Below are 25492 nucleotides of genomic sequence, written 5' to 3' on the forward strand. Positions count from 1 at the left end.
TTTTTATCTATTTTTCTAGATGACGGATTTGGGTGTCGTTTGTTTTGTTCTTCCTATTTAGCTTAGGAGAATTTTATTAGAAAATAATATTTTAGGTTTGCTTATTTTCGTCAATTCGCAATATTTAGGGTTAATATAAAAGGGATCTAAAATCCGAGTTTTGATCATCGAGACTTTTTTAACAAAATTTTTATTATTAAGAAACTTAATTTCTCTTATCTACCAATTTTTTATGTTTCTACATTGTCGATTGGTATTAGAGCAAGTTTTCTTGTCACCATGGAACAAACATCTGTGAAGAACAATCTTAAGATTATAATCATGAGGGGATACCTCAGGGATATAATTATGAGGTAGTTCCTCAAAGTGCCAACAGCTAGGTAGTGCCTTAATACCCAGGCCTGCGAGACGAATGCCTGCGCACATGGATGAGGCCCTAGTCAACAATTTGGAGGATGATGAATATGTAGATTACGAAAGAAAAGGCGGAAGGAATTCAGATTACAAGATTAATGTAGATCTTCCAAAATTCTATGGTATGATGCATATTGTAGAATTTTTAAACTAGATAACAGAAGTAGAGAATTTCTTGGAGCATATGGAGATTTTTTAAGAGAACTGGGTTAAGCTAGCGGCATTTAAGTCAGTGGTGGCTTTAAGTATAGGTAAACAAGGCAGTCGTATAAGGCCCCATATTTTGGGAAGGCCTCATTTTTTGAGTATGTCCTTAATAATTTTTTAATTAATGAGTTTTTTTTTTAATTATGTATTGTATGAAAGGCTATCTATATTTGTTAATCTTAGTGTTAAAGAGATAAACTTGATAATATTATCTAACCATTAATTCATCCACTATTAATCCCAAGAAAAAAAATTAAATTTTTTACCTTGTCAGTTTTCTAAGAAAACTTAAATATTCAACATTAGAATCTTTGACTTTTTGTATTCCTTTTAATTTCTATTAAAAATCTTATAATTTCAAAAATCAATAGATGAAACAATTTCTTGATGTCTCATCTACAAAGAAAATTATTACATTCATTAGTTCATTTAAAAAAGAAAAACTTAATTTCTTAAAATATAAAGTCTATATCCATTATATGATTATCAATTATCTTCTTAACTTTCTATGTACTGCAATTCTAGATATTTTATTTTTAAATAGTATTTTTTCTATTTATTTGTTTGTTTATTTTTGTAATGGTTCTAATGGAAGTAAAAGAAATCTTCTTCATTATTTTTTAAGTTCTATTTTTAAAAAATTTTAAGATCTTCATAATTATTGTTGAAATTCAAGAACTAAATATAGAACGAACTTTGAGATATTTTATGTTTCTTAAAGTATTGAAGTTACAGAATAAAAAGAGGCCTCATAAAAAAAATCGCCTAAGGCCCCAAAAACTCTAAAGCCGGCCCCGATTTAAGTTGAAGGGTGCGACATCCACATGGTGTCAAAACATGCAGAATCAAAGAAGTTATTGGAAAGCCAATGATCAGACTGTGGGGTAGATTGCAGAGGATGATGGAAGAGTATTTGTTGTCAGCATATTACAAGCAATAGTTGTATTTAAAATATCAGAACTGCCAACTAGCAAATCACAGTGTCAATGACTACACAAGATAATTTTATTGTCTATATGCGAGAAATAATATGATCGAGCCAGAATTTAGAATACTCACAAAATATATTGGTGGATTTAAATAAGAGTTTCAAGATGAGATCACAAAGCCAATTTGAGTTTTAGGCATAGTAGTCGCGAGAGTGAAGAAGTTGGAAGAACGGAAACAATGTGTTGTCTTTAAAACTCAATAGCATCAATTCACTAGTCTACAGGGTAAAGTGAGTAGTGTCGCATGAAGACATGGAAATTTGTGTCAAATCCACTACTAAAGTGTCATTACTATGTAGGTCTTATTTGGGATTAAGGTGTTGTACCTTTTAAGTTATAGTTGCTGAGGAAAAAAAAAACTATAACTATGAAACAAAGTTAATAATATATAGTAAATATAATTTTATCAAAATTATTAAATATATAATAGATTTTCTATTATACAAATGAAAAATCATATCAATATAGTTTTCAAAGTACAGCAGTGTTTACCAAATACTTTAACACTGTAACTTAAAAATTACAGCTATCCAACCTCAATACCAAACACACCCTTAGTGCACTTTGATGGACACAAGAGGTAAAAGCAAGAAATTCATCATGTGCATGGCAACTCGGAAAATGGATGAAGAATAATCTGCTCTCCACTAGTTCTTTGCTTATTATCTCCATTTTTTCTTGCACATTGTCTTCTTTTCTAGCTCGTTGGCCATCAAGGGACAAGAGAATTGGGGCCTCCTCACGCGTGGCAGACAAAGGTGTCATAGGGTTGTTGAGTCCTTGAAACATTGTTACGTTTTTCGAATTTGGACAACTGGAAATTGACCCTATCATTAACTTGAGGTTCGTCCTCCAAGGTTGCCGTGATATGTGGTTTAGGATGTGAGTCAACGCAGCTTTTTGCTAGCATCTTGTTGAGGAAGATCATGATTATCAGATTTATCATCAAAATGAAGGTCAAAATATCCTCATGCAGAAGAGTAATCGCCAATTTCCTTTGATATTCTACTGATTCTATAATTTAAGTTCAGATGTTTTTGTTGCGTTATGTATCATATTGACTAATAGAGGGGAGTTATTTAAATACATACGTAGGAAAGGTCCCTCCACGTCCACCCAATAAACTAATTTTTCAGATTAAATATTTAGAAACCATAGGCTGATCATCAATAAGTAGTATAAAAGGTATGGGATTTTAGTTATGTTATATGGCTAATTAAGAATTGTTTGTCAGTTCTCTCAGTGGATTTCGTCATCAACAATTTCTTGTGTTGTAGTCTTTTCGTTGCAAGCTCCTGAGGCTTTGTATCTTGTACAGTAGGGGGGAAAACAAGAGAAGGTTTGTGAGGAGGAATAAAAGAGAAAATTGTGCCCTTTCTGTTGTAATAATACTTGTCAATCAGTTTTCAAAATATATGACATGTCTACATATTCAAATGTACACATGGCAGGAGGATTAAATAATAACCACCTTATCAAGCAGTTTTAATCCGAATTAATTATGGGCTTTGGGCCTAGCCCCCAAATTAGGCCCGAAAATTTTTTTGAAGCTTCTCAATTGTCCGTAGCCAACTTGAATGCGCTGGCCCCACAGGTTCAATTCGGGTCCCGCAGATATTTTTAGTTTTTTACCATTAGTGAAGCTTTGGCCAACCCTTTAGGTAGTGTTTGGTTTGAAGAAAAATGAGGAGAAGAAAAGAGTGGAATGGAAAGAAATGGAGAAGAAAAGAATGAAGAAGAGTAGTGAAATTAAATTCTATTATTTGGTTTGATATAAAATTTGATAAAGAAATGAATTATAATTTTTTTATTTAGACAAATTTATTTTTTACCTTAGATATTAAATTATTTATATTAATAATGAAATATATATATATATATATATATATATATATATATATAAAATATAAAATAAAATGATGGTTCGGTGGAAGTCCAGTGACTTTCCGGCAAAGTTCCGGCGGTGGTCCGACGACTTTTCAGTGAAGTCCGATGACATCCGGCGGCGGTCTAGTGACAGTCCGATAACTTTCTGGCGACGTCTGGCGAAGATCCATTTATAATATTAAATCAATAAAATAAAATTATAGATAATAATTATTAATGGTATTAAACAAGTTAAAAAGTTGAAGGGTAATTTTGGAAATTTTAGTTTCCAACATAAGAGGAATTTAAATTCTTCACTACTTGGTGTGGAATCAAAATTCTATATTATGATGAATATTAAATTTTAATGGAAATTAAATTCTTATACATTTTATCAAACCAAACAATGGAAATAAAAAGAGATTTAAATTACTTTCCTCTCCTCCATTCTCCTCCCAACCAAACACTACCTTAAAGTCTTCTTGAAACCCTTCTATACTCTTATTATTTTAACCGTAATTTAAATTACCTAAAAGAAAAAAAAAAAAAAAAAACTTCTTCTTTGCTTCTTAAATCATAGAGACGCATTTATGGTGATTGAATTTCGACGTAGAAAAACCAAGATAACAAAATTGTGTACGGATTCCATAGCCATCAAAAAACTGAGGCCAACATAAATTGCAACGCAATAATTCGGACTTTTTTACAAATTTTGTTTTAATACACTTTAGGCCTAACTTGTTAGATGTCTTTTTTTTTAATTTAAAAAATAAAAATATTCTTCTAGCAACAAGAATTACGATTTCTAATATCAACGAAAAGTTGAAAAACAAGACGTAAAAATCAATTTATGAGCAACAAGAACATCCTTGTAGGGGATTTGATTTTCAGCAACAATTGAGATAGTCATTAAGGGTTATTTTTGGAATGAGAAGGGGTGTCCTAAGAAATTCATTTAATTGTTTAAATTTTTGGTGGAGTTTATAGGAGTTTTTTAAGGACTTTCTTTGTTAGGGTGGTCCAACCTAATCCAGCCCAATCTAATTTTGATGGGTTAAATGAATTGTTGTAGATTAATTGCATTAATTTTTTCAAACCCAATTAATAATTAGATTGGGTTGAGTTAATTATGATGAATCCATCTAGCCTAACCCAACCTATAATAATAATAATAATAATAATAATAATAATAATAATAATAATAATATGTTTATCCTCAATTGTAAAATCCTAAAGATTTAAACAGCAAACTTCATTTTTAATTCTTTTTATTGTTTTATGGAAGAGATTATTTCATTCTCGTATCTACTGCTATAGACTCTAGATCCAAAACTAAATTACTGTCTCATATTAGTTAATTTATTTCTTATAAGTTTAATTCTAAAAGTAAATTGATTTCAATTTCTCTTTTATTTTTAGTAAATACTTAACAGTACGTAATTATATATCACTTTCATTTTGTTACTGGACATTATGTTAGTTATTTATCTAAAAGGTCTGAATTTAGAATTGAAAAAGAGATGGGGGAAGCCGGGAATAAAATCTAGAAGTTCGTTGTCGAAATTTTCTTAATCTAAGATAGTTGGTTTTTTAGCTTTTTTTATTGTACACGACAGTGCACAAAATTTTTTTGTTATAATATATTTATATTTAGTTTTAATAAGTTTCATTTTAAGTTTCATATATTTTTCTTTATTTAATTTTAATTTAATCTTCAACCAAATTAATCCAACCCAACCTAATCCGATGAGTTAAGAATTTTGTTGAATTAAGTTAAAAATATTTATTTAATTGAATTTGATTGATTTTATCTCAACTTATTTAATAGTAGATTGGGTTGAACTTTCACAAACCTTAGCCCCTTAGCCAGCCTATCCCATTGGCCACCACTACTTTCACCTTTTATGAGGAATGATAAAAGCTACACAATACCATCTGAACTTAAGTGACTTCCAAGTTATCTGACTTGGACCAAACATTTTTTTCTACTCTTTTATTAACTATTTGATTGATCCAGTATATTAAACCAAGTATATATGTGACCTGGCCCAAACTTTTTTTAACAATACCAAGGAGTGTAATTTATTAATTAAATTAATGTCATAAAAAGTATCCAAATGTTTTGATGTCATTACTTGATTTTTCTGATCTCTTTCTTTAAACAATAATAATAAATTAATAATAATGGAATGTTGAAACTTCAAACCTTAGGTTGAATTCAGTCGTATTGACTGACAAGTTCAAGTTGGTGAAGATGGCAAAGAAAATATTGCTTAGAAATTTTATGAAGGTCAAAGTCTATACTAAGAAGAGCAGACGGGGGAAAAGAAATTAATATATGCTTAAATGAGCTTTGGCTTAACCGTTTATAAAAGCTTATTGCTGTTAATAGCAGAACCAACCAAAAGATTTCAAGCATGATGCCTTTGTCCTCCCTTTCTAGGGTAGCGATCATATGGGCTGCCATTTTAATGTGCCTTGTTACTAAGAATATTGGTATATTTGCTGCAATTATCATCCATACAATTAGAAAGGAAAGCTTTACTTAAAACTGGTTGGTGGAGCCAAAGAATTGCCAACAATACTACTTCAGATCATTGCCGTTGGGCTGGTGTAACTTGCAATACTGCAGTACGCATCACTAAGATAATTTTGAGAAATAAACAATTGAAGGGGAAATTTGGTAGACTCAAATTCTCTTACATGCCAAACATGGAAATTCTGAGTCTAGAGATCAATAGCTTAAAATGGAAGCATTCCATCACAAATTTGTATCCTTTCCAAGCTCAGATGTCTTAGCCTAGCCTAAAATAATCTTACAAGTATGCCAACAATATTACTAGTTGCTCTTAAACTATAGCTATTGTGGTTGTGACTTTTAAGATATAATTGCTATGAAAAAGAAACTGTAATGAAAATAAAAGTTGATAATGTGTTTTTATATAATTTTAAGTAATAGTTTTAACAAAAAGAGTGAAATTACTGTAGATTTTTTATCATATAAATATGAAAAAAATTAACTTAGCTTTCAAACCACAATAAGTGTTTATTAAATACTTTAATATTTTATCTTTTAAACAACAACCAGCCAGCAACAATATCAAACAGGGCCATAACTTATTAACATTAATCCCTTTCCGTTTGAATGTAGAAACTGTCCCTCCAGAAATTGGAATATGTGTCATCTACTTCTGGTGCAATTGCCAGGGAACAAAATGCATAGTTGCATCCCACTTGAGCTCACAAAGTAAACTAAACTTACTTTTCTCAATCTTTTCTCAAATTTACTCTTTGGCCAAATAGGCAAATACCACATGTAATTGGAGGACTCTTTCGCCTTCAACGATTAGACCTCTCCAATAATAAACTTGGTGGTCCCATTCAAACTGGAATCGGGGACTGCTCGGTGTTGCAAATATTGATACTGAGTAACAATAGTTTAAGCGGAAGAATTCCATTAGAGATGGGAAAACTCTCAAGCTTGTCTTTTCTTGAGTTAAAGTATAACCTCGTCAATGGGACGATACCGTCCCAACTTAATTCAATAGAAACCTTACAATACCTGGATGTATCCCACAATCACCTCTCTGGTACCATTTCTGATTTTCTTAATGGTATAAAATTTATGAATTTCATCAACTTTTCATATAATAATTTCGAAGGAGAAATTCGGATTCTATACTAACTACATACTCAGCAGAGGCATTTATTGGCAACAAAGGTTTGTGCAGCAAGCTTAGTGGTTTGCCTCCTTGTAGAATTGATGCACCTTCTAGTTATGACTCCAAGAAGAAAACCCGGAACGTTTCCATTGGGCTAGTAATTAAAGTGTTTCTTCCTATAGTTGTGCTTCTGGTCATCTTACTCATTGGCAAAAGAAATAAGGATGATTCTGAACAGGCAAAAGAAGCAACCAAGAGCTTGGATATCTTCTTCGTATGGAACTTTAATGGTAAAACTGCATTTGAAGAGTTGGTTGAAGCCACCGAGGACTTTGACATCAAATACTGCATTGGAACCGGAAGCTACGGCAGTGTCTATAAAGCAGAGCTAGTCAGTGGTAAAATAATTGCTTTGAAGAAGCTTCACAGTTCTGAGGAGTTATTTTTCATCAAGAGTTTTCAAAATATCTAATGGCTTTTGTTTGCACAAGAAATGCATGTTTATGATATATGAGTGCATGGAGAGGGGCAGCTTGTTGTGTGTTCTACGCAATGATGATGAAGCTGTTGAGTTTGATTAGGCTAAGAGGGTGAATGCGATAAAGAATGCAGCACATGCTTTGTCTTGTTTGCATCATAACCGCACACCGCCGATTGTTCACCGCAACATATCAAGCAACAACGTGCTTTTAAGTATAGAATTGGAGGTATTTGTTGCTGACTTTGGCATGGCTAGACTTCTAACTCCAGACTCCTCCAATATAACTATGCTAGCAGGCACCTATGAATACCTTGCTCCAGGTGATCATGTGCTCTGTTCCTCATTCTTCATTATCTTCTACATTATTAATTAGACATGTAATCAATGAGTCATCTTTTAATCCAGAAATCTCAGACTTTATTAAAATCAAGGACGTTTTTACTGTTGGAGAAAAATCTGTTTTTTAAATTTTTTTTAAACTTTTTACGATATAGGAATATGTAATCTAGAAATCGTACCTTGAAAATCCGATTTAGTTTTTTCCGCTGAAGTGATTTAGGCTCCCAGATCACGATCTGTCACCACCACGCTTGTTAGATCACGAACTGTCATTAATGATCTTCTAAGTTATGACTCAGGTTTGATCTGCACTTGACGTGTGGGCGCCTTTACCATTGCCAAAGCAACTAGCACAAGAAAATTTTTCTCTCAACAACACAGAAAAAAATCTTTTTCTCTGATCTATATAAAGTGGCTGCCTCTTTCTTTTGGGAGAAAATAAGCCCTTTTATATTTCTATTTAGTGGAAACACTAGGCTCCATATTTATTTATTTATTTATTCTATTAAATCCCTTTTGATTTAAATTAAAAAATAATTAAAACAAAAGTCACGTTACTTGTTCTTGTGGTATAGGGGCCCACCTTGTAAAATAACATAAGGCCCCTTAGACACAAGTACATTATATGGAGCCTCCCACTAAATAATGTATTTAGGCTTTTAACCCAAATGGCTAGATATCTTGCTTATTAATCCAATAGTGGCGCAGTCAATTAAATGAGCTAATCCGGGGATCATTTGGGAACATACAATAGTGGCTACAACAATTAAGCCTGTAATTAAACAAACCTAATCATTTAATTCCAACTCTACTTCACTATAAGATTAGAACTGACTTCCATAATTGTATGTTCGAATAATAATTCATCCCAAGCCACATTGATTTCTTTACTGCCCAATCCTTTGTACCACATCGTTAATTAAATCGATATCTCAACTGTCTAATCAATTTAATTACATCTTGTTCATTGATACTTACTGGTTTTCTCTAATGATCATTTTCAACATACTAAATATGTTGACACACTCTAACCAGAGAATTCTATGATCAAGTGCCGAAAACCCATCAAGAGATGTGTCGTACAAATTCTATATTGTTAGTTTATAACTCCAATACTCATAATTGCTCCCACCAAGATACCGGGTAATCTTGACCACAATTGTGTGTTGTGACCATTGGTAACTCAAATGGAATAACAATTACAATCATGAAATCATAATTAACTCAAGATTAAGATTACAGTAAAATCAATGCTTATGAGATTTAATAAGTCTGACAGTCATTTCAAGGTTAATTAAATCTCATATGTGATCCAGCTCAATGTAGTCAAACTACATCAGTAAATTCATATATGATTAAGATAAATCATTCAATGAATTTACTACAGTCTAAACATAAATAGAGCACCCAACTCTATTTATCAACTGCGAACTAAATTTATTTAATCATAAGATAACTTGTATTTATGTCTTCTGTGAATCTATATGATGATCACATAAATATATATAATATGATTAGACGGACCTTATTCAATATATATTTATGCAATTGAAAATATCTCAAATATTTTATTAGTCAGAAAATAAATTAATATGCTTTAAAAGAGCATATAATCCCAGCAATCTCCCACTAGCTCTTAAAGCATATCTGGCATATTGCATATGCTCTAGGGCTCTAAGTGCAGATTATAAAGGTTTCCCACTTATGGCCATTTAAATAAGATTTGCCATTTAGCATCTAATGCCATTTGGGGTACTGTCATATAACATTTCTACACTATTCCCTTATAAGATGATATTTCCTCTCAATATGTTTTGTTTCTTGTGGTTTTTTGGTTCCATAGATTGAGCTACCGCACCACCATAATCACAAAACAATTTAAGGGTGCAGTTACAACAGGTACCATCTCAAGATCCTATAGGAACTTGTGGAGCCATACAACTTCTTTTGCAGCTTCAGATGCAACCACATATTCAGCTTTAGTTGTGGAGTCTGTGATATAAGGCTGTTTCACACTCCTCCAACTAATAGCTCCACTTCCTAATATAAACACATAGCCAGAAGTTGATTTTTTAGAATCCTTATCTGACATAAAGTCAGAATTAATATAACCCACTGGAATAAGTTCATCACAAGAATACACAAGCATATAATTTTTAGTTCTTTTCAGATACTTCATTATATGTTTGACCGCAGTCCAGTGTTCAGGTCCAGGATTAGATTGATATCTGCTAACCATCCCTACCGCAAAAGAGACGTTTGGCCTAGTGCAAAGCATGACATACATGAGACTTCCCACAGCTTTGCATAGGGAACTCGTCTCATTTTCTCGATCTCTTCAGATATTTTAGGTGATTGATCCTTAGAAAATATAATTCCATGTCTGAATGGTAATAAACCAGTCTTGGAATTTTTCATGCTAAATCTAATCAATATCTTGTCGATATAAACCGCTTGAGACAAGGCTAAAGTTTTATTCTTCTGGTCTCGTAGTAATTTGATACCAAGAATAAAATTTGCCTCTCCCAGGTCTTTCATATCAAATTATTTTGCTAACCAAATCTTTATTGTAGTCAATACTCCTTTATTATTTCTAATCAGGAGAATATCGTCTACACAAAGAACTAGGAAGGCTACAAATTTTTCCTAAATCTTCTTGTACACATATGGTTCATTAATGTTCTGAATGAATCCAAGCGATTTAATCGCTTGATCAAATATGATGTTCCATGACTGGGATGCTTGCTTTAATCCATATGTGGATCTCTGCAACTTACATACCATGTGTTCTTGGCCTTTTGTACGAATCCATCTGATTGCTACATATAGATGTCTTCTTCAAGATGCCCGTTAAGAAAGGCTATCTTGACATCCATTTGCCAAATTTCATAATCTAGCACTGTAGCAATGGAGAGCAGAATCCTGATGGATTTAAGCATAGTAACCAAAGAAAAGGTTTCGTCATAATCGATTTCTCTTTCTGAGTAAAACCCTTTGGCTACTAATCTTGTTTTAAATGTTTCCATCCTTCCGTTTACTTTTTTTTTTCTCTTGTAGATTCACTTGCACCTTATAGGTTTTACCCCATTTGGTGCCTCTACAAGTTCCCAGATTTTATTGGAATATATAGATTCCATTTCTTGATTCATGACCTTTTTTCTAAAATTCAGCATCTCTATCTATTAGAGCTTCGTTGTAGCCAGTAGGATCTTGTACATGTTCAACTGAGATCGTCATATAGGTTTCTCTCAATAACATGTATCTCGCAGGTAACCTAGTTACTCTCCCACTACGACGAGGTTCTAAAAGTTATGGTTGTTCAGGGATAATCATGTGCTGATCAGCTGGCTGTTGCTGTTCTTCATGTTCAATAACAAGTGTTGAAAGCTGAGCATCAACCTGATCTCCTTTTTATTTCTCTAGTTTTACCTTACTCTTAGGTAACAAGTCATTATATAGTCTTCCTCAACGAAAGTAAAGAATATGTCCATAAATACATTCCTATCTTGAGGACTATAATTAAGACTTTCCCTTATTCCATTAAGATACCTTAAACATGCAAGCTTCTGAACACGAATCCATCTTCTCTACCTCTGATTCTAGTAGAAATACTAGTAAACTCCAAATACGAATGTGCCTCAAACCATGTTTGTGACTTTTTCATAATTTCTTGGAGTAGTAGACACCGAGATAGATGAAACTAAGTTCAATAAACTTTGAAGTTTTAAATACTAGTATCTGGAATCAAAAAGGTAAATGATAAACCACTTAGTATATATCTTATCTTATCCAAAAGAATCTTGTTTCTCCATTTAATTACACTATTGTATCATAGTGTTCATTATATGAGGGAGTTTATCCCATTTGACAACCAAATAGAGCTTGAATTCTCCATAGAGATATTCTTTGTTTCGATCATATCGAAATTCTTTTATGTTCATGTCTAATTGCATTTGTCTTATCTACGTACTCTTTTGAATTTCAAAAGCAATGGAATCATGACGCATTTAGACAAACATAAATAAAATGAATATTCATTAACAAGATTGATAGAATACTCATAACCTCTTATAACATGTAAACTGATTAGTCCGTATACATTTGTAAATGTATGCGCTAAATCATCCAATACAATGTTATGCTTTTAGCTCAAAAAGAGCATCCTCGTCATATTACTTTTCTAAATAAGATTTATAGAATTACAATGATCAATCTCGATAGGCCAACAAGTCTATCATTAATCATTTTCTTAAAATCTTATTATAGTTTATATGATTTAAGCATAAATATCAGAGGTGATTTTGGTTTGAAGAAACATTTCTTTTCTTAGATAAATGCATATACTATTTATCATTATATCTTACTTTGAATAGATTAATGAACTTATATGATATAAATTGTCTTTATAAATAACCAAAATAAGTAATAAACAGAGGATCCAAAAATAACAGTGTACTCCTGTTTATTAAAACAAGCCACCGAAATTAATTTCCTCTCATATTTGGAAAAATAAAGACAAATATCAAAACTAAAGTCTTGTAAAATTGATCTAGTCTTTCAATTGATATAAACTAGCATGTCCTCAACTGCTGTTTGAAGTTTTCTTCACTTAATCTCTTGTTTTCCTAAAAACCAAATAAATGAATTACAAATAAGATTAGTTATATCTGAATTCACTATTGCATGAATCAATAGATATCTAAACTAATTAGAAAGCTTAAAGATTTCCTATACCTGATTTTAAAAATCTTAGGACAATTTTTCTTCCAGTGACCCTTCTGTCCACATTTGTAACACTTGCCTTTTGGCTTGCCACTTCTTTTAGTGGACAGCTTGTCGATCCCAACTCTTTCTTGCTCATTCTTGTCTTTCGACTTAAGCCTTGAAGAGAATCATTTTTCAGGAAGTTTTCTGCTATGATAAAATTCTTCTATAGCATGTAGTTCGTGCATTAATTCAATTAAAGTAATATATTTATTGTTTAAGATATAGCTGACCTTAAACTCTTTGAATGTATCAGGTAAAGATTCAATCACTATGTTAATCTTTGATTTATCATTGATTTGAACACCATGAATCTCTACCTCATTCAAATAGTCTATCATTTTGAGGACATGATCACAAACTCTTGTGCCCTCTTCCATCTTAGTATCCGTAATACATTTTAATGCTGCTTCTTTGGCAAAATGAGTATTTTGCCCAAACATCTGATGAAGACTAGCCATTATTTCAGTGGCTGTTTCCATGCTCCGATGTTTCTTATGCAGTTCCACAAAAATCGAAGCCAATATATAGTGCTTAGCCATTTTGTTAGCTTCGCACCATTTCTCATAAGGCTCCTTCTGATTTCTATAATCATATAACGTTGGTTCTGGAGGGCATGGCTGGGTCAACACATATTTGCAACCTTTAGCAGTGAGAATATTAAATAGATTGGGTTTCCAATCTAAATAATTTTTGCCAGTGAGTTCATTTTTAACAAGGATAATTAATAATGGGTTGATGGAAGACATTTTCTGAAAAAACAAAATAGACATGCATAAATACTTTGAAACAATATTCACAATAAATGACAAAAATGCAAAAAACATAAATGCATTTTAATTTATTGTAACGATAATCTAGTACCCCTTTGACAAGCTATCCGTTGGGGAAGTCATGTCTACACTTACTAAACACAATTATTCATTGGATTATTTACTTTCATGTAGAGACATGATAAATAATTATCGTTATCCCTTTGGGCCTAAATTTGTTAACAGAGCTTCGTTGGGAAGGTTAATAACAAATTTTAGTTGAGTGTATAACTATTGTTTCAATCTACGTATTTTTCATATCAATAGTCACCGTTGGGGTGAACAATTGATTGAAAAATATTTCAATTTTATCTTTGAAGAAGTTCATCAAATAAAATATCTAATATATATACCATCCGTAGGGAGCATCACCATATCATGAAGTTGAGGTATATATATAATTTTATTATTGAACTAACAATAGAGCCCGTGGGAAAAATTATCTTGAATTTTCCCTCTCCCACTCAATATTTTAAAATTACTTTTTCCTTTTTTAAAACATATACATATTGTTAATTGCATGCTTCCTATAATATTATCTAGATGATATCAAATATTATTAAGCATGTGCAAATTTAAAACAATATAATGAGATTCATTATTAATGAATGACATGTATCATTATGCATAGAGTGGCACTGCCTATTCTATATGACATGTTATCATGGCATGTTATCATCCAAAACATAACATATCAAAAAATAATTAAATAATCTTAATTCATAGCTTTCCTAAAATGAAAAATACATTAACCCTAAGCTTAATCTTTATTGGGCTTCTTGTCAATGTCCATCTTCCATAAGCTTGTCTTTGTTAACGGACTAGGGGAAATTGGACTTTAAATTTATAATTGGTCCAATTTTATTTTGAAAAGAAATAAATAATAATTTTTTATTAAAATAAAACTTTTGGACCAAAAATAAATTTAATGTGCTCAATTTTATCTATACATTTTAATCCATTAAGCCCAATTGAAATTGAACCTAAAACTAGGATTCTTTAAGCCCAAAACTATTTTTAGACTTAAATGTAAAAAATTAAAACTTGACTGTCCAAAGGAAACAATTATGGAACTATAGGGACCTCAATGATAAAAACCATGAAACCCTAAAATCCATATTTTTCTTTTCCTTCTTCCCCATCTGCCATCTCCAAAAACCTCTGCCACTGTTCAGACGCCAGCCGACCTCTGACGCATCTCCGACGCCGAGCCACCCGCCGCCGCGTCGCTGGAAACGTACCAAACTCGCGCGCGCAACTTGCTACTCGTGCAACAAGTGCAGAGCACGCTGCTTGCTGCGTGAGCAACGTGTGCCAGCTCGCGCTGCTTGCTGCGTGCGTGCTTGTGTTGCTGGTTGGTGGCCACCGCTGAAAAATCCAGCCTTCGTTTCTTTCATGTCCCTTTGATCTGTCGACGCGTGATTAATCTCCAACGATTTACAAATTTCCTAGGCCAATTTTGGCTTACAAAATTTCTATAACAGTAAAATAAATCAAGAGGGAAACATGGTGATAATAAACCACCCCTCTTGTTACAGATCTAAAGGAAAAGTTCAGCAGAGAATCTAACCATGAATTAAGACAAACCAAAACAAGCTTTATTCATATATTAAACAAATAATATATATCTGAATAAATTGTGACACTCTAATATATAAATTTCAAGATTGATTTCATACGAAATTCTTATATATTAATATGAGATGTCTCTGATACCAATTGTTGGAGAAAAATTTATTTTTAAAATTTTTATAAAACTTTTTAGGACATATCTCATACAATATATATGAATGCGTAATCTAGAAATCGTAACTTGAAAATCCGATTTGGCTTTTTCCGCTGAAGTGATTTAGGCTCCGAGATCACGATTCGTCACTACCACGCTTGTTAGATCACGAACCGTCACCACTACGCTTGTTAGCTCACGAACTATCACCAATGATCTTCCAGGTTATGACTCAGGTTTGATCTGCACTTGACGTGTGGGCGCCTTTATCACTACCAAAGCAACTAGCACGAGAAAATTTTTCTCTCAACAATAGAGAGAAAAATCTTTTTCTGATCTGTATAAAGTGGTTGCCTCTTTCTTTTGGGAGAAAATAAGCTCTTTTATATTTTTATTTAGTGGAAACCCTAGGCTCCATATTTATTTATTTTTTAATTCTATTAAATCTCTTTTGATTTAAATTAAAAAATAATTAAAACAAAAGTCACGTTACTTGTTCTTGTTTTATAGGGGCCGACCTTGTAAAATAACACAAGGCCCCTTAGATACAAGTACATTACATGGAGCCTCCCACTAAATAATGTATTTAGGCTTTTAACCAAAATGGCTAGTTATCTTACTTATTAATCCAGTAGTGGCGCAGTCAATTAAATGAGCTAATTCGGAGATCATTTGGGAACATACAATAGTGGCTACAACAATTAAGCCTGTAATTAAACAAGCCTAATCATTTAATTCCAACTCTACTCTACTATAAGATTGGAACTGACCTCCATAATTATATGTTCGGATAATAATTCGTCCCAAGCCACACTGATTTCTTTACTGCTCAATCCTTTGTACCACATCGTTAATTAAATTGATATCTCAACTGTCTAATCAATTTAATTACATCTTGTTCCTTGATACTTACTGGTTTTCTCTAATGATCATTTTCAACATACTAAATATGTTGACACACTCTAGGCAGAGAATTCTATGATCAAGTGCCGAAAACCCATCAAGAGATGTGTCGTACAAATTCTATATTGTTAGTTTATAACTCCAATACTCATAATTGCTCCCACCAAGATACCGGGTAATCTTGATCACAATTGTGTGTCGTGCCCATTGGTAACTCAAATGGAATAACAATTACAATCATGAAATCATAACTAACTCAAGATTAAGATTACAGTAAAATCAATGCCTATGAGATTTAATAAGTCTGACAGTCATTTCAAGGTTAATTAAATCTCATATGTGATCCAGTTTAATGTAGTCAAACTACATCAAAAAGTTCATATATGATTAAGACAAATCATTCAATGAATTTACTACAGTCTAAACATAAATAGAGCGCCCAACTCTATTTATCAACTGCGAACTAAATTTATTTAATCATAAGATAACTTGTATTTATGTCTTCTGTGAATCTATATGATGATCACATAAATACATATAATATGATTAAACGGACCTTATTCAATATATATTTATGCAATTGAAAATATCTTAAATATTTTATTAATCAGAAAATAAATTAATATGCTTTAAAAGAGCATATAATCCCAACATTTACATCGTTATAAACTGTATTTTTCACCATTTTATAACGGTATAAATATGTCCTGAACTTTAATGCAATTCGGAGTTCTCATATTGAAAAGTTTTTATATGATCATATGACATCTATCATACCCTTATTCTTTTTCTTGTAGAAATCGACTACACCATGATTTTTACAGAGAAATGTGACATTTACAGCTTCAGAGTGGTGGCACTAGAAGTATTATTGGGAAGGCGTTTAGGAGATCTTTCATCGTCATCATCACCATCATTTGATCCTAAAAGGATGTTAATTGACGTTTTAGACCAACGTCTTTCGCCTCCAGCTGACCGAAAGATTGTTAGGATAATGTACATGTTTCAACAATTGCATTTGCATGCTTGAGTTCCCAACCAAAGCTTCGACCTTGAAGCAGCACGTCTCTCAAGAATTTCTTACTTGCAAGACACTAATCCGAAAATCTTTTCAAGAAATTTTGGTGTTAGAGCTTAGAAAACAAGGAATGCATTGGGTTGATCAATTAGAAAACAAGGTGTGGACGAAATTTAGATTACAAGATTAATGTAGATCTTCCAAATTTCTATGGTGGGATGCATATTAAAGAATTTTTAAATTAGATAACATAAGTATATAATTTTTTCGAGCATATGGAGATTCCTCAAGAGAAATAGGTTAAGCTAATGGCGTTTAAGTTGAAAGTGCGACATCCGCATGGTGGCAACAGATGCAGAATCGATGAAGAATTGCCGAAAGCCAATGACAAGATTGTGGGCTAGAACGCAGAGGATGATAGAAGAGTATTTCATGTCAACAAATAAAAAGTGGTAGTTGTATTTGAAATATTAGAGCTGTAGGCAAGCAAATCACAGTGTCCATTACTATGCAAGAGAATTTTATCGCTTACATGAGAGAAATAATATGGATGAGTCAGAATTTAGAAAAATTGCAAAGTATATTCATGGATTGAAAGAAGAGCTTCAAAAGGAGATCAGAAGTCCAATCTAAGATTTGGGCACAGTAATCGCAAGAGCGAAGAAGTTGGAAAAACGGAAACAACCTGCTGTTTCTAAAACTCAGCAGCATCAATTCACTAGTCTGGAGAATAAGCTGAGAGTGTTGCGTGAAGAGGTCGAAATTTGTGTTAAATCCACGACTAAGGTGTCATTAGTATTTAGTTCACTTCGACGGCTCCACCTGTAATACAACGCTGCACCACATACATCGTTATTGAATTTTTTATTTAAAAATTAATTGGCCTTTGGATAGCACTCAAAAGTAATCCAACGGATTATATTTTTTTTTGGCTAATGTTGGCTACCGGAAGTATCAGTTGCGATTGATTGAGATGTGGTATAAATAAGATATTTTTTTTACCCGTTCTCTTTTCATCTGTCTCTAAAGCTCAGGCAATTGGGCATTCAATTGGTATCCCCTTTTGATGAAAAAATTGATGATGTGGTGAGACTGGAAGTTGGTCGGCTTTCTCTGAATCTTTTTCTCAAATCCAAAATTACGAATTGACCGCCCAAGCACCAGCACTAAATAGTATAATTTCAACAAAGAATCAGCTCAATCAACGAAGGATCAGCCTCAATCAACGCCCAGAACAAAAATGTAATTAAAGAAATTTTCACCTGCAGCTTAAAGAAAACTAATGGTACGAATTTTCATATTACTGTTGTGTTATTTACCGTGTTTCAAATCTATGGATACCTTTAGAATTGTGATTAAATTCTCTTTCTATAAGGTAATTTCTTAATTAGTTTGAAAGTTTTCCCTATTGTCTTTATGTCTTTTTGAAGTCTGCATTTTAAACAGATCAATTTATTCTCACAAAGAAACAATCTCAACTAACGAGACTATGTAAGGAGATTTCTAATTCAAAGAAACCTACCCGTAACAGGTACGTCTTACCAAATTACCAAATATCCTTTAGAATTGCGAGTTAAACCATTGGTATAATTTTTTAATATAGAAGAATTTATTAATTGAAGGGTATAATCTAATAAGCTGTGTGGGGATATGCTGACCGAAGGGGGAAAGAATTAACATGTGTTTATATGATATTCATATGAAGAGAATGAAAAAGAAAAAGCTTAAAACACAGCAATAAAGTATATTGTTTAAATAGGAAAGTAAAATTTGGTAAAAGAAATAGAATGAAATAAGTAATTTTTTAAAAAAAATGTTATAGGTTTTAATGGATGGATTTACAATGTTTTACATAGGAAAACGGATGGACAATCAGCTACACAAGCGTAAACGAGAATCAATAAACTTACAAAAGAGTAGTACTTGTCTTCTGAAAGTAAACAATGAAAATGCAGTTCCTAAATCTTCAACATATGGATTTGTCTCTCACTTGTAAGTAACTATATTCACTTATTATCCGACACGCATACTAGATAACTACTAATTCAATGTCATGCAGTTGCAGCGATGAAGAAGAGCCTTTGAGAAGTCATAATTTTAATTTGTCTACCACTATTGGGGTTAGTATATGTATAGATATTTTTTTAAATTAGTACGTTCATTAATGGCAAGTCACAAATTAGTATTTTTTTAAAATTAGTATGAGAAGAGCTTTTGAGAAGTCATATGTAAATTTTTTTAATCTTTATTACTTTTGTGACAGTTGAGGAAACACACTAGGAAAACCAACAGAGAACTTTCAGCAGAATATAAGGCAAGTTACAAAAAGCAATGTGAAAGGATTGGCTGTGCAGATGCGTATTCGGATAACAATGAATCAAAAACTATTAAGGCAGATAAGTTAACCTTGGAAACTAGGTGTGCGCCCGACCGATTTTGTTCTCTTGTTGGTAACTTATCGGAAGACAAGAAAAATGCAATAAGAGATATAGGATTTGGAAGCCTACTTGAAATCCAATGTGGTCGACTGAGGAGGCAATTATGTCGTTGGTTGGTGGATCAATTCAAACCTGAATGCAACATTATTGAACTTCATGGTCAAAATTTGAAACTGTGCCACAGAACATTTTCAAATGTCATGGGTGTAAAAGATGGAGGTATACCAATACAATTGGGTGGACCAAGTGAAAATTTTGCTGAATTACGAGATATTTTTCAATCAACAGTCAAAGGGATCAACATCAAGACGCTTGAGGATATTATAAAGCAAGAAGATAAAACTAGCTGGATTTTCAAGGTTTGTAATAAAGTTGATTTTGGCACATTTATGCATACACCCATTATTATATTAAATCATGAATATATGTTATATTTCTTTCATATTATATTCTATTCTGACACCATTTGTATTTTTTCTATAATATTTGCATGCATAATTGTATAAAACATTCGAAGTTACTGTGAAATATGAGCACATATCAGCCATTTATCAAACTCATTCATGTTTGCTATTGTTCATTTTACAACTAGTAGTTTTGATATGAGCAGGTTGCGTTTACTTTGTTTGCACTAGCCACGTTGTTATGCCCAACAAGTGGTTATATATCACATTTGTTCTTGCATCCGTGCAACGATGTTCTCAATGTTAAATCACTTAATCGGGCTTCGTTTTGTTATAAATGGCTGGCAAAATCCATTGGAAAATATAAGAATCGTGAAACTACATATGTTGGGGGATGTCTTCTTTTCCTACAGGTAAGATGATTTTCATAATTGAATTTTAGCATTTTTTTGGCCATGGATGGCTGTTTATACAGATTTTCTTCACTATAATCTGTTTATACAGATTTTTTACCTCCATAATGTTGCATACAACTGCATTCAGCCTGATGGGACCAAAACTCCTGTGACATTCTGGAAAGAATCAATGGTGAAGAGGTTCATGAAGTGGTTGAGATCTCAGGGAGGGATTGGAAGTAATAAGGTAAATTTTATTGTAGAGTGCTTATCATTATAATTACCATAATAATGTGTGAGAAATGGCATTATCCTTATTTTTTGATATCATTTATCTGCTCAATTAAACAGATTAAGATGCGTACCACTGATACCGGTGAAGCTTCTCGTTCAAAAGTTGTTAGACATCTCAATTTTGAAGAAATAATTCAGAAACAAATACTTTCAATCAGGGTACTGACATTTAAGGTTGATTATCTATCTGATGCGATATCTGACCAAACTAAAATGCTAAAAGAATTGCTACATCAAAGGCAAATTATGGACCGAGTTGCCCCTCATGTCCATCATCCTACCACAGATAACATTAAAACTCCTTCCCACGAGTTTGTGTCTGCGCAAGAAAATAATGTTGGGGCTGAGTTTATTGAAATCTCATCAAATGAAAGTTCAGCCCGAGGTTATGATAAGATAAACTCTCCTTATGATGGTTCCAGCTTAAACACAAAGGAACGACAATTATATCAAATATTGAGGACATTAGAAATGACTATGGATTGTGAAAAGACAGATGCATTACCCTAAAAGAAAATGGAAATGTCCAAGGGAAAACAAGAACTGATTCTTAAGGATTCTAAGGTATTAAAGTGTCTTTGTTACTGTTGTTTTTATATTTATCATAATTGTATGTTGTGACATTACCTCAGAATATGTGAATTTTAATTTTTTTTTCTTTTGTAGGAGGGTCTTGTGATGATACAATCAACTGCAAAGGGAATGCATATTCAAACTTCTAAAGAAAAGAATGTCAATCTCAAGTCTACCCAACCCCGATTTTTGGCTGGTCCATTTTCCGTTCCCACTCCATTTACCGAGGATGAAAAAAAGCTTATTCTTTACCTTTTTGACGACAAGTTGGCTGAAATGTATGGTCTAGTAATAATGAAATGTTTTTGTAAATGGCTAGATTGTTTCGAATATAGATATAAATCTCTTAATCTTGCTTTTATTCATTGTAATAATGTTGTTTTTTCATGATAAAAGGATGTTGTCGTCCGTACAGAATACAGCAGCATAACACGAAGCAGTATGCGTTCCCTCCTGCTGAGAGCATGGATTGATGGTGATGTAATACTCTATGCCTACTATGTATAATATTTAGGATTCATTCAATACTAATGATGCCATTATTTTCAATTAGTATATATGTGCATATCTCTTAACTAATGTTCCACTTTGGTCGCAACTGTTAAAAAAAATTTCAGATTATTACTATGTACGCAGAGTACAAGACTATTGAAGAGGCCCAAAAGGATATCACCTCTCCTCGATGTTGGTTCTTGCCATCATATTATTCCATAAGATAACCTGAAATTAAATATTTTTAATTCAATCATTACTCTTTAAATGAGATCATGCAGAATGTCAACTAACAAAATGTTTTTATTCTTTTAATTTTTGCCACTTAAATTTAAAGCAAGTTGTATTGGGTGACTCGGGTGATCTAAACCCCTATCGTCGAGCTTCTAGGTTCCAAGAGCGCTACATGCCCCAGTTGGAAACTTGTGAAAAGGTTTAGCGCATAAGATGAATTTTTTTTAATGAACTGTTTGTGGTTTGTATTTTTACAAAGTTCCTTGGTATCTTTTTCATTTTACTAACCTGATAACAAAACATTTTTCCATTAATTGTATTTACTCTCCTTCAACTGCAGATTTATGTGCCCGTACATTGTGAAGCTCATTGGTACATGCTTGTTATTGACATTCTTCGTCAAACTGCTGATATTTGGGATTCATTGGAATCTCTCAGTCAAAGAGAAAAAATGATTAATCAGTCATTGACAATTGTATGTTCTTAGGAGGATTGACTACATTTGTGCGTTAGTCGGAATTTGATTAAATAACATTCTAAATTTTGTTAACACTTATTCTGGTTGATGTTGGCAGCTCGCCTCACTGGATTTTTTGCTACTTAGAGAGGCTCGACTTCGTTTTGGTTCAAATTTCAATTTTCTGCATTTTCAACTTGGTCGTCAAACTGGTCTACCACAACAGCCAAATGATTTTGATTGTGGATACTACACCTTGAAATATATGGACAATCCCTCTATTGTTGCTGACCAGTCTTATCAGGTATATGCTTTTTTTTTTCAATCTTGAACATTGATGATTCTGATATTTAGTTCATGATCAATGCTTTCTTCAGACCATTTATCAGTCATTATGTTTAATGATTCTGTATTTAGATTAATAACAATGATAACAGAGGAGTACTGCAAAGAAGTAATAAATATAAAAGTTTTCTTTATGAAGAGTACTTTTAAGGCATAACTAGGAGTACTCGATAATTTTTTTTCCTTTTAAGGATGTATTAAGCAAGCTGTTTTTAGAAGATATCTAGTTTTGAAAGCAATAAGACATACTTTTTAGCAAGTAAACAAGCACCAAAAATGTGAATTGTTAAAAATCTGCATATGTTAAAGGCCAAGTATTTATATTTAAGAAGTATTATTATATGTTGCAAGTCAACTACCTTTTGTGAAAAAATAAGCTTGCTGCTAGTAATTAGGTAACAACCACTGGAGTCGTGAACTATGTGGACTTTGTTATTTTTATATAAATTCATCTTGTGAGCATATAGAAATTGTTGTAATTAGTGTTTCTTTTTTGTTAGCACGATTCGGATTATGCTCGCATCCTGTTGGCACTCTATCTAGCACAATCTCCACTTAATGATATTAGGCATAAACTCATGCAAGATGCTTCCAATGGATATGGAAAGTGTAGTGCTGCTGACTCGCAAAGGGCCCCTTGTAAACAAACTTCAGAATTAAGAAAAGCTGCCAGAAATATTAATCTTAACCAGACACCGTCCGAGGCTTTATTAAAAACATTACTATGATCTCTAAAGGTATGTTAAGTCGCTTGTCATTCCCATTTTTGATCTTATGTCCTATGCTTATCAATTGTTATTAAGTTGTTTTTTCTATTTCTTTTAGTGAGTTATGATGTTTTTGGTAGACCAATTAAACTTGTTATTAATCATCTGCTTGTGTTTTGAACTAGGTGTCACTACACTTGGAATGGCAGCTTTTATATTTTGGTATTCGAAACCATTTTGTTTTTGAATATTTTTGTAACAACACCTTTTTTGTATAGCATATACTAATCATTTTTTGGTTAGGTAGTCGAGTAACTGTTTATTAGAACCTTTGTCAGTTCATTCACCTAAAGAAGCAGTCAAGCAGATGAGCCATGTGTGGCCTTAGAAGATGGTGTTGTAGATGCATTTCGTGCTCCTGGATGCCCTCTTATTTTTTTGTGTACGAGGGTAGTGTATTTAGGTTGCATATTCTGACCATTTGTTATTAGGCACTATCGGTCAGAGATGGCTAATTGTAGAAACTTGATATGTATTTAGGGCTATATCTCTGTTAATTCTTCTCTATTATAACTGTCTTAAAATTCCAGTAAAATTACTTATTGAATTTTTTGTAGCTTAAATTTGGTTTTGTTTTGTTTCAGATTTTGATGAATTATGATGTTGAAGGGTTTCGACTCTTTTGTAATCTACTTTGCTTTGACTAATGATGTTCAATCGTACAGATATTATATCTTCGTAGATTCAATTTTCCGTTGTTGTTAAATTTAAGTGATCTTTTATTTTTCCTTTGTGGCTTGCATGCATGCATGAGTGTCGAAAAGGTCACTGGAGTGTTATTTTTTGGTTGTTGGGCACTTGAAAAAAAAAATGATCTAGAATGTCTGGTTGTTGAGCACTCAGAACCAAAAAAAAAAATGAATATTCCTTGCATGGTGAAATTAATTTGAACTACTACTTCCATTTTCAACAAAAGCTCAAACAAAAATAAAAATAAAAACCACTGCCTTTATTTCAGATTAGGCAGTATGATATATTCTACGGGAAATATAATGTCAATGAAATTCAAAATTTCTAATTTTTCACGGACAGGTACAAATTGATATTTTTATTTCCCGCCTCCATTTTTGATATTTTTGAGAAGTATTACTTGTTAAAATTAGCAATTATAAATGTTGCTAGTAATGTCCACGGGTGCACATATACTTAAGATTAGCAATCGTCAAAAATTTATATATATGGTTATTGTAAAAATACAATTGATTAAAATATAATTTTTAAAATTACATTTAAAGGAAATCAACTCCGAAATGTGAATATAGAGTTTCAAACCTTAACCAATTTACGAAAAGGTGGGAAGGATATAGTTTTCCATCCAACTCTTACCTAACCGAAAAGCAATTATATTCTTGATGGTATCAAATTTTGTAATTACTCATAAAATATTGCTGTTTTCAATATCATTTAGAAACATAACTAATATTTACAGTACAATTCAATCAAGTGTTTGTAAATTCTTTTATTATTTAAAAGAGATTATGAATTTAACATTTCTTGTCGTTGTGCTTCAAATTTGAGTTTTATATTTACCTACAACTGCTATTTTGGAGCACAATTTTTTGGAGAATTCACAAGGATTGTCTATTAAAATAGGAAAAATTAAAGCAAACCTACGTATGAATTTAATTCTAACCTAATTTATTAGTTGTTATAAGTTGAGTACAGTTGCAATTCATCCCGTGAAATTGTTGAGTAATTAATGTTATGACTTGTGGAGTAGACCTTTGGACATTCCTGAAATTTTCTTATAAAATCCTTTTTTCATTGAGATTAATTGAATGGGTTTTGATCACATGTGCGAGGTCATTCCCCTTACAGAGGGTAGTGACCCATATTGCGATCTCGTATCAAGCGAACAAGTTCTTGTAATAGGATTTTTAGGGCTCACTTGGCATTGTTTTTAGGAGATTTA

General features: G+C 32.3%; 2 protein-coding genes across 2 annotated transcripts; both read left to right on the plus strand.

The window, feature by feature from the left end:
- The first annotated feature begins 424 nt into the window (after positions 1–424).
- LOC127900690 (uncharacterized) lies at positions 425–21557 on the plus strand. Its single transcript, XM_052435885.1, has 14 exons — positions 425–536; positions 6628–6670; positions 6780–6977; positions 7139–7529; positions 7720–7939; positions 16961–17159; positions 18378–18466; positions 18628–18712; positions 19241–19301; positions 19445–19978; positions 20230–20436; positions 20528–20665; positions 20770–21276; positions 21379–21557. Exons 1-13 carry the CDS (start codon positions 425–427, stop codon positions 21220–21222), a joined length of 2730 nt encoding a protein of 909 aa, XP_052291845.1. The 3' UTR covers positions 21223–21276; positions 21379–21557.
- LOC102610099 (ubiquitin-like-specific protease ESD4) lies at positions 21229–24210 on the plus strand. Its single transcript, XM_052435886.1, has 8 exons — positions 21229–21276; positions 21379–21573; positions 21682–21765; positions 22115–22210; positions 22352–22486; positions 22587–22772; positions 23314–23550; positions 23706–24210. The coding sequence occupies exons 1-7, from the start codon at positions 21229–21231 to the stop codon at positions 23539–23541; spliced, it is 972 nt and encodes a 323-aa protein (XP_052291846.1). The 3' UTR covers positions 23542–23550; positions 23706–24210.
- The last annotated feature ends 1282 nt before the right edge of the window (positions 24211–25492 follow it).

The sequence above is a fragment of the Citrus sinensis genome, chromosome 3, assembly GCF_022201045.2.
Source record: "Citrus sinensis cultivar Valencia sweet orange chromosome 3, DVS_A1.0, whole genome shotgun sequence".
NCBI classification, from domain to species: Eukaryota; Viridiplantae; Streptophyta; class Magnoliopsida; order Sapindales; family Rutaceae; genus Citrus; species Citrus sinensis.

What these genes read in the sequence shown, in the direction of transcription:
- LOC102610099 (XM_052435886.1), top strand. Translation starts at nt 21,229, where the DNA reads ATGGAAATGTCCAAGGGAAAACAAGAACTGATTCTTAAGGATTCTAAG. An exon ending in TGGCTGAAATGTATGGTCTA is followed by an intron (nt 21,574 to 21,681) that starts GTAATAATGAAA and finishes TCATGATAAAAG; the next exon opens with GATGTTGTCGTCCGTACAGA. An exon ending in TTAATCAGTCATTGACAATT is followed by an intron (nt 22,487 to 22,586) that starts GTATGTTCTTAG and finishes TGATGTTGGCAG; the next exon opens with CTCGCCTCACTGGATTTTTT.
- LOC127900690 (XM_052435885.1), top strand. Translation starts at nt 425, where the DNA reads ATGGATGAGGCCCTAGTCAACAATTTGGAGGATGATGAATATGTAGAT. An exon ending in CTATGAATACCTTGCTCCAG is followed by an intron (nt 7,940 to 16,960) that starts GTGATCATGTGC and finishes TTTTTCTTGTAG; the next exon opens with AAATCGACTACACCATGATT. An exon ending in AAGAAACCTACCCGTAACAG is followed by an intron (nt 18,713 to 19,240) that starts GTACGTCTTACC and finishes AATGTCATGCAG; the next exon opens with TTGCAGCGATGAAGAAGAGC.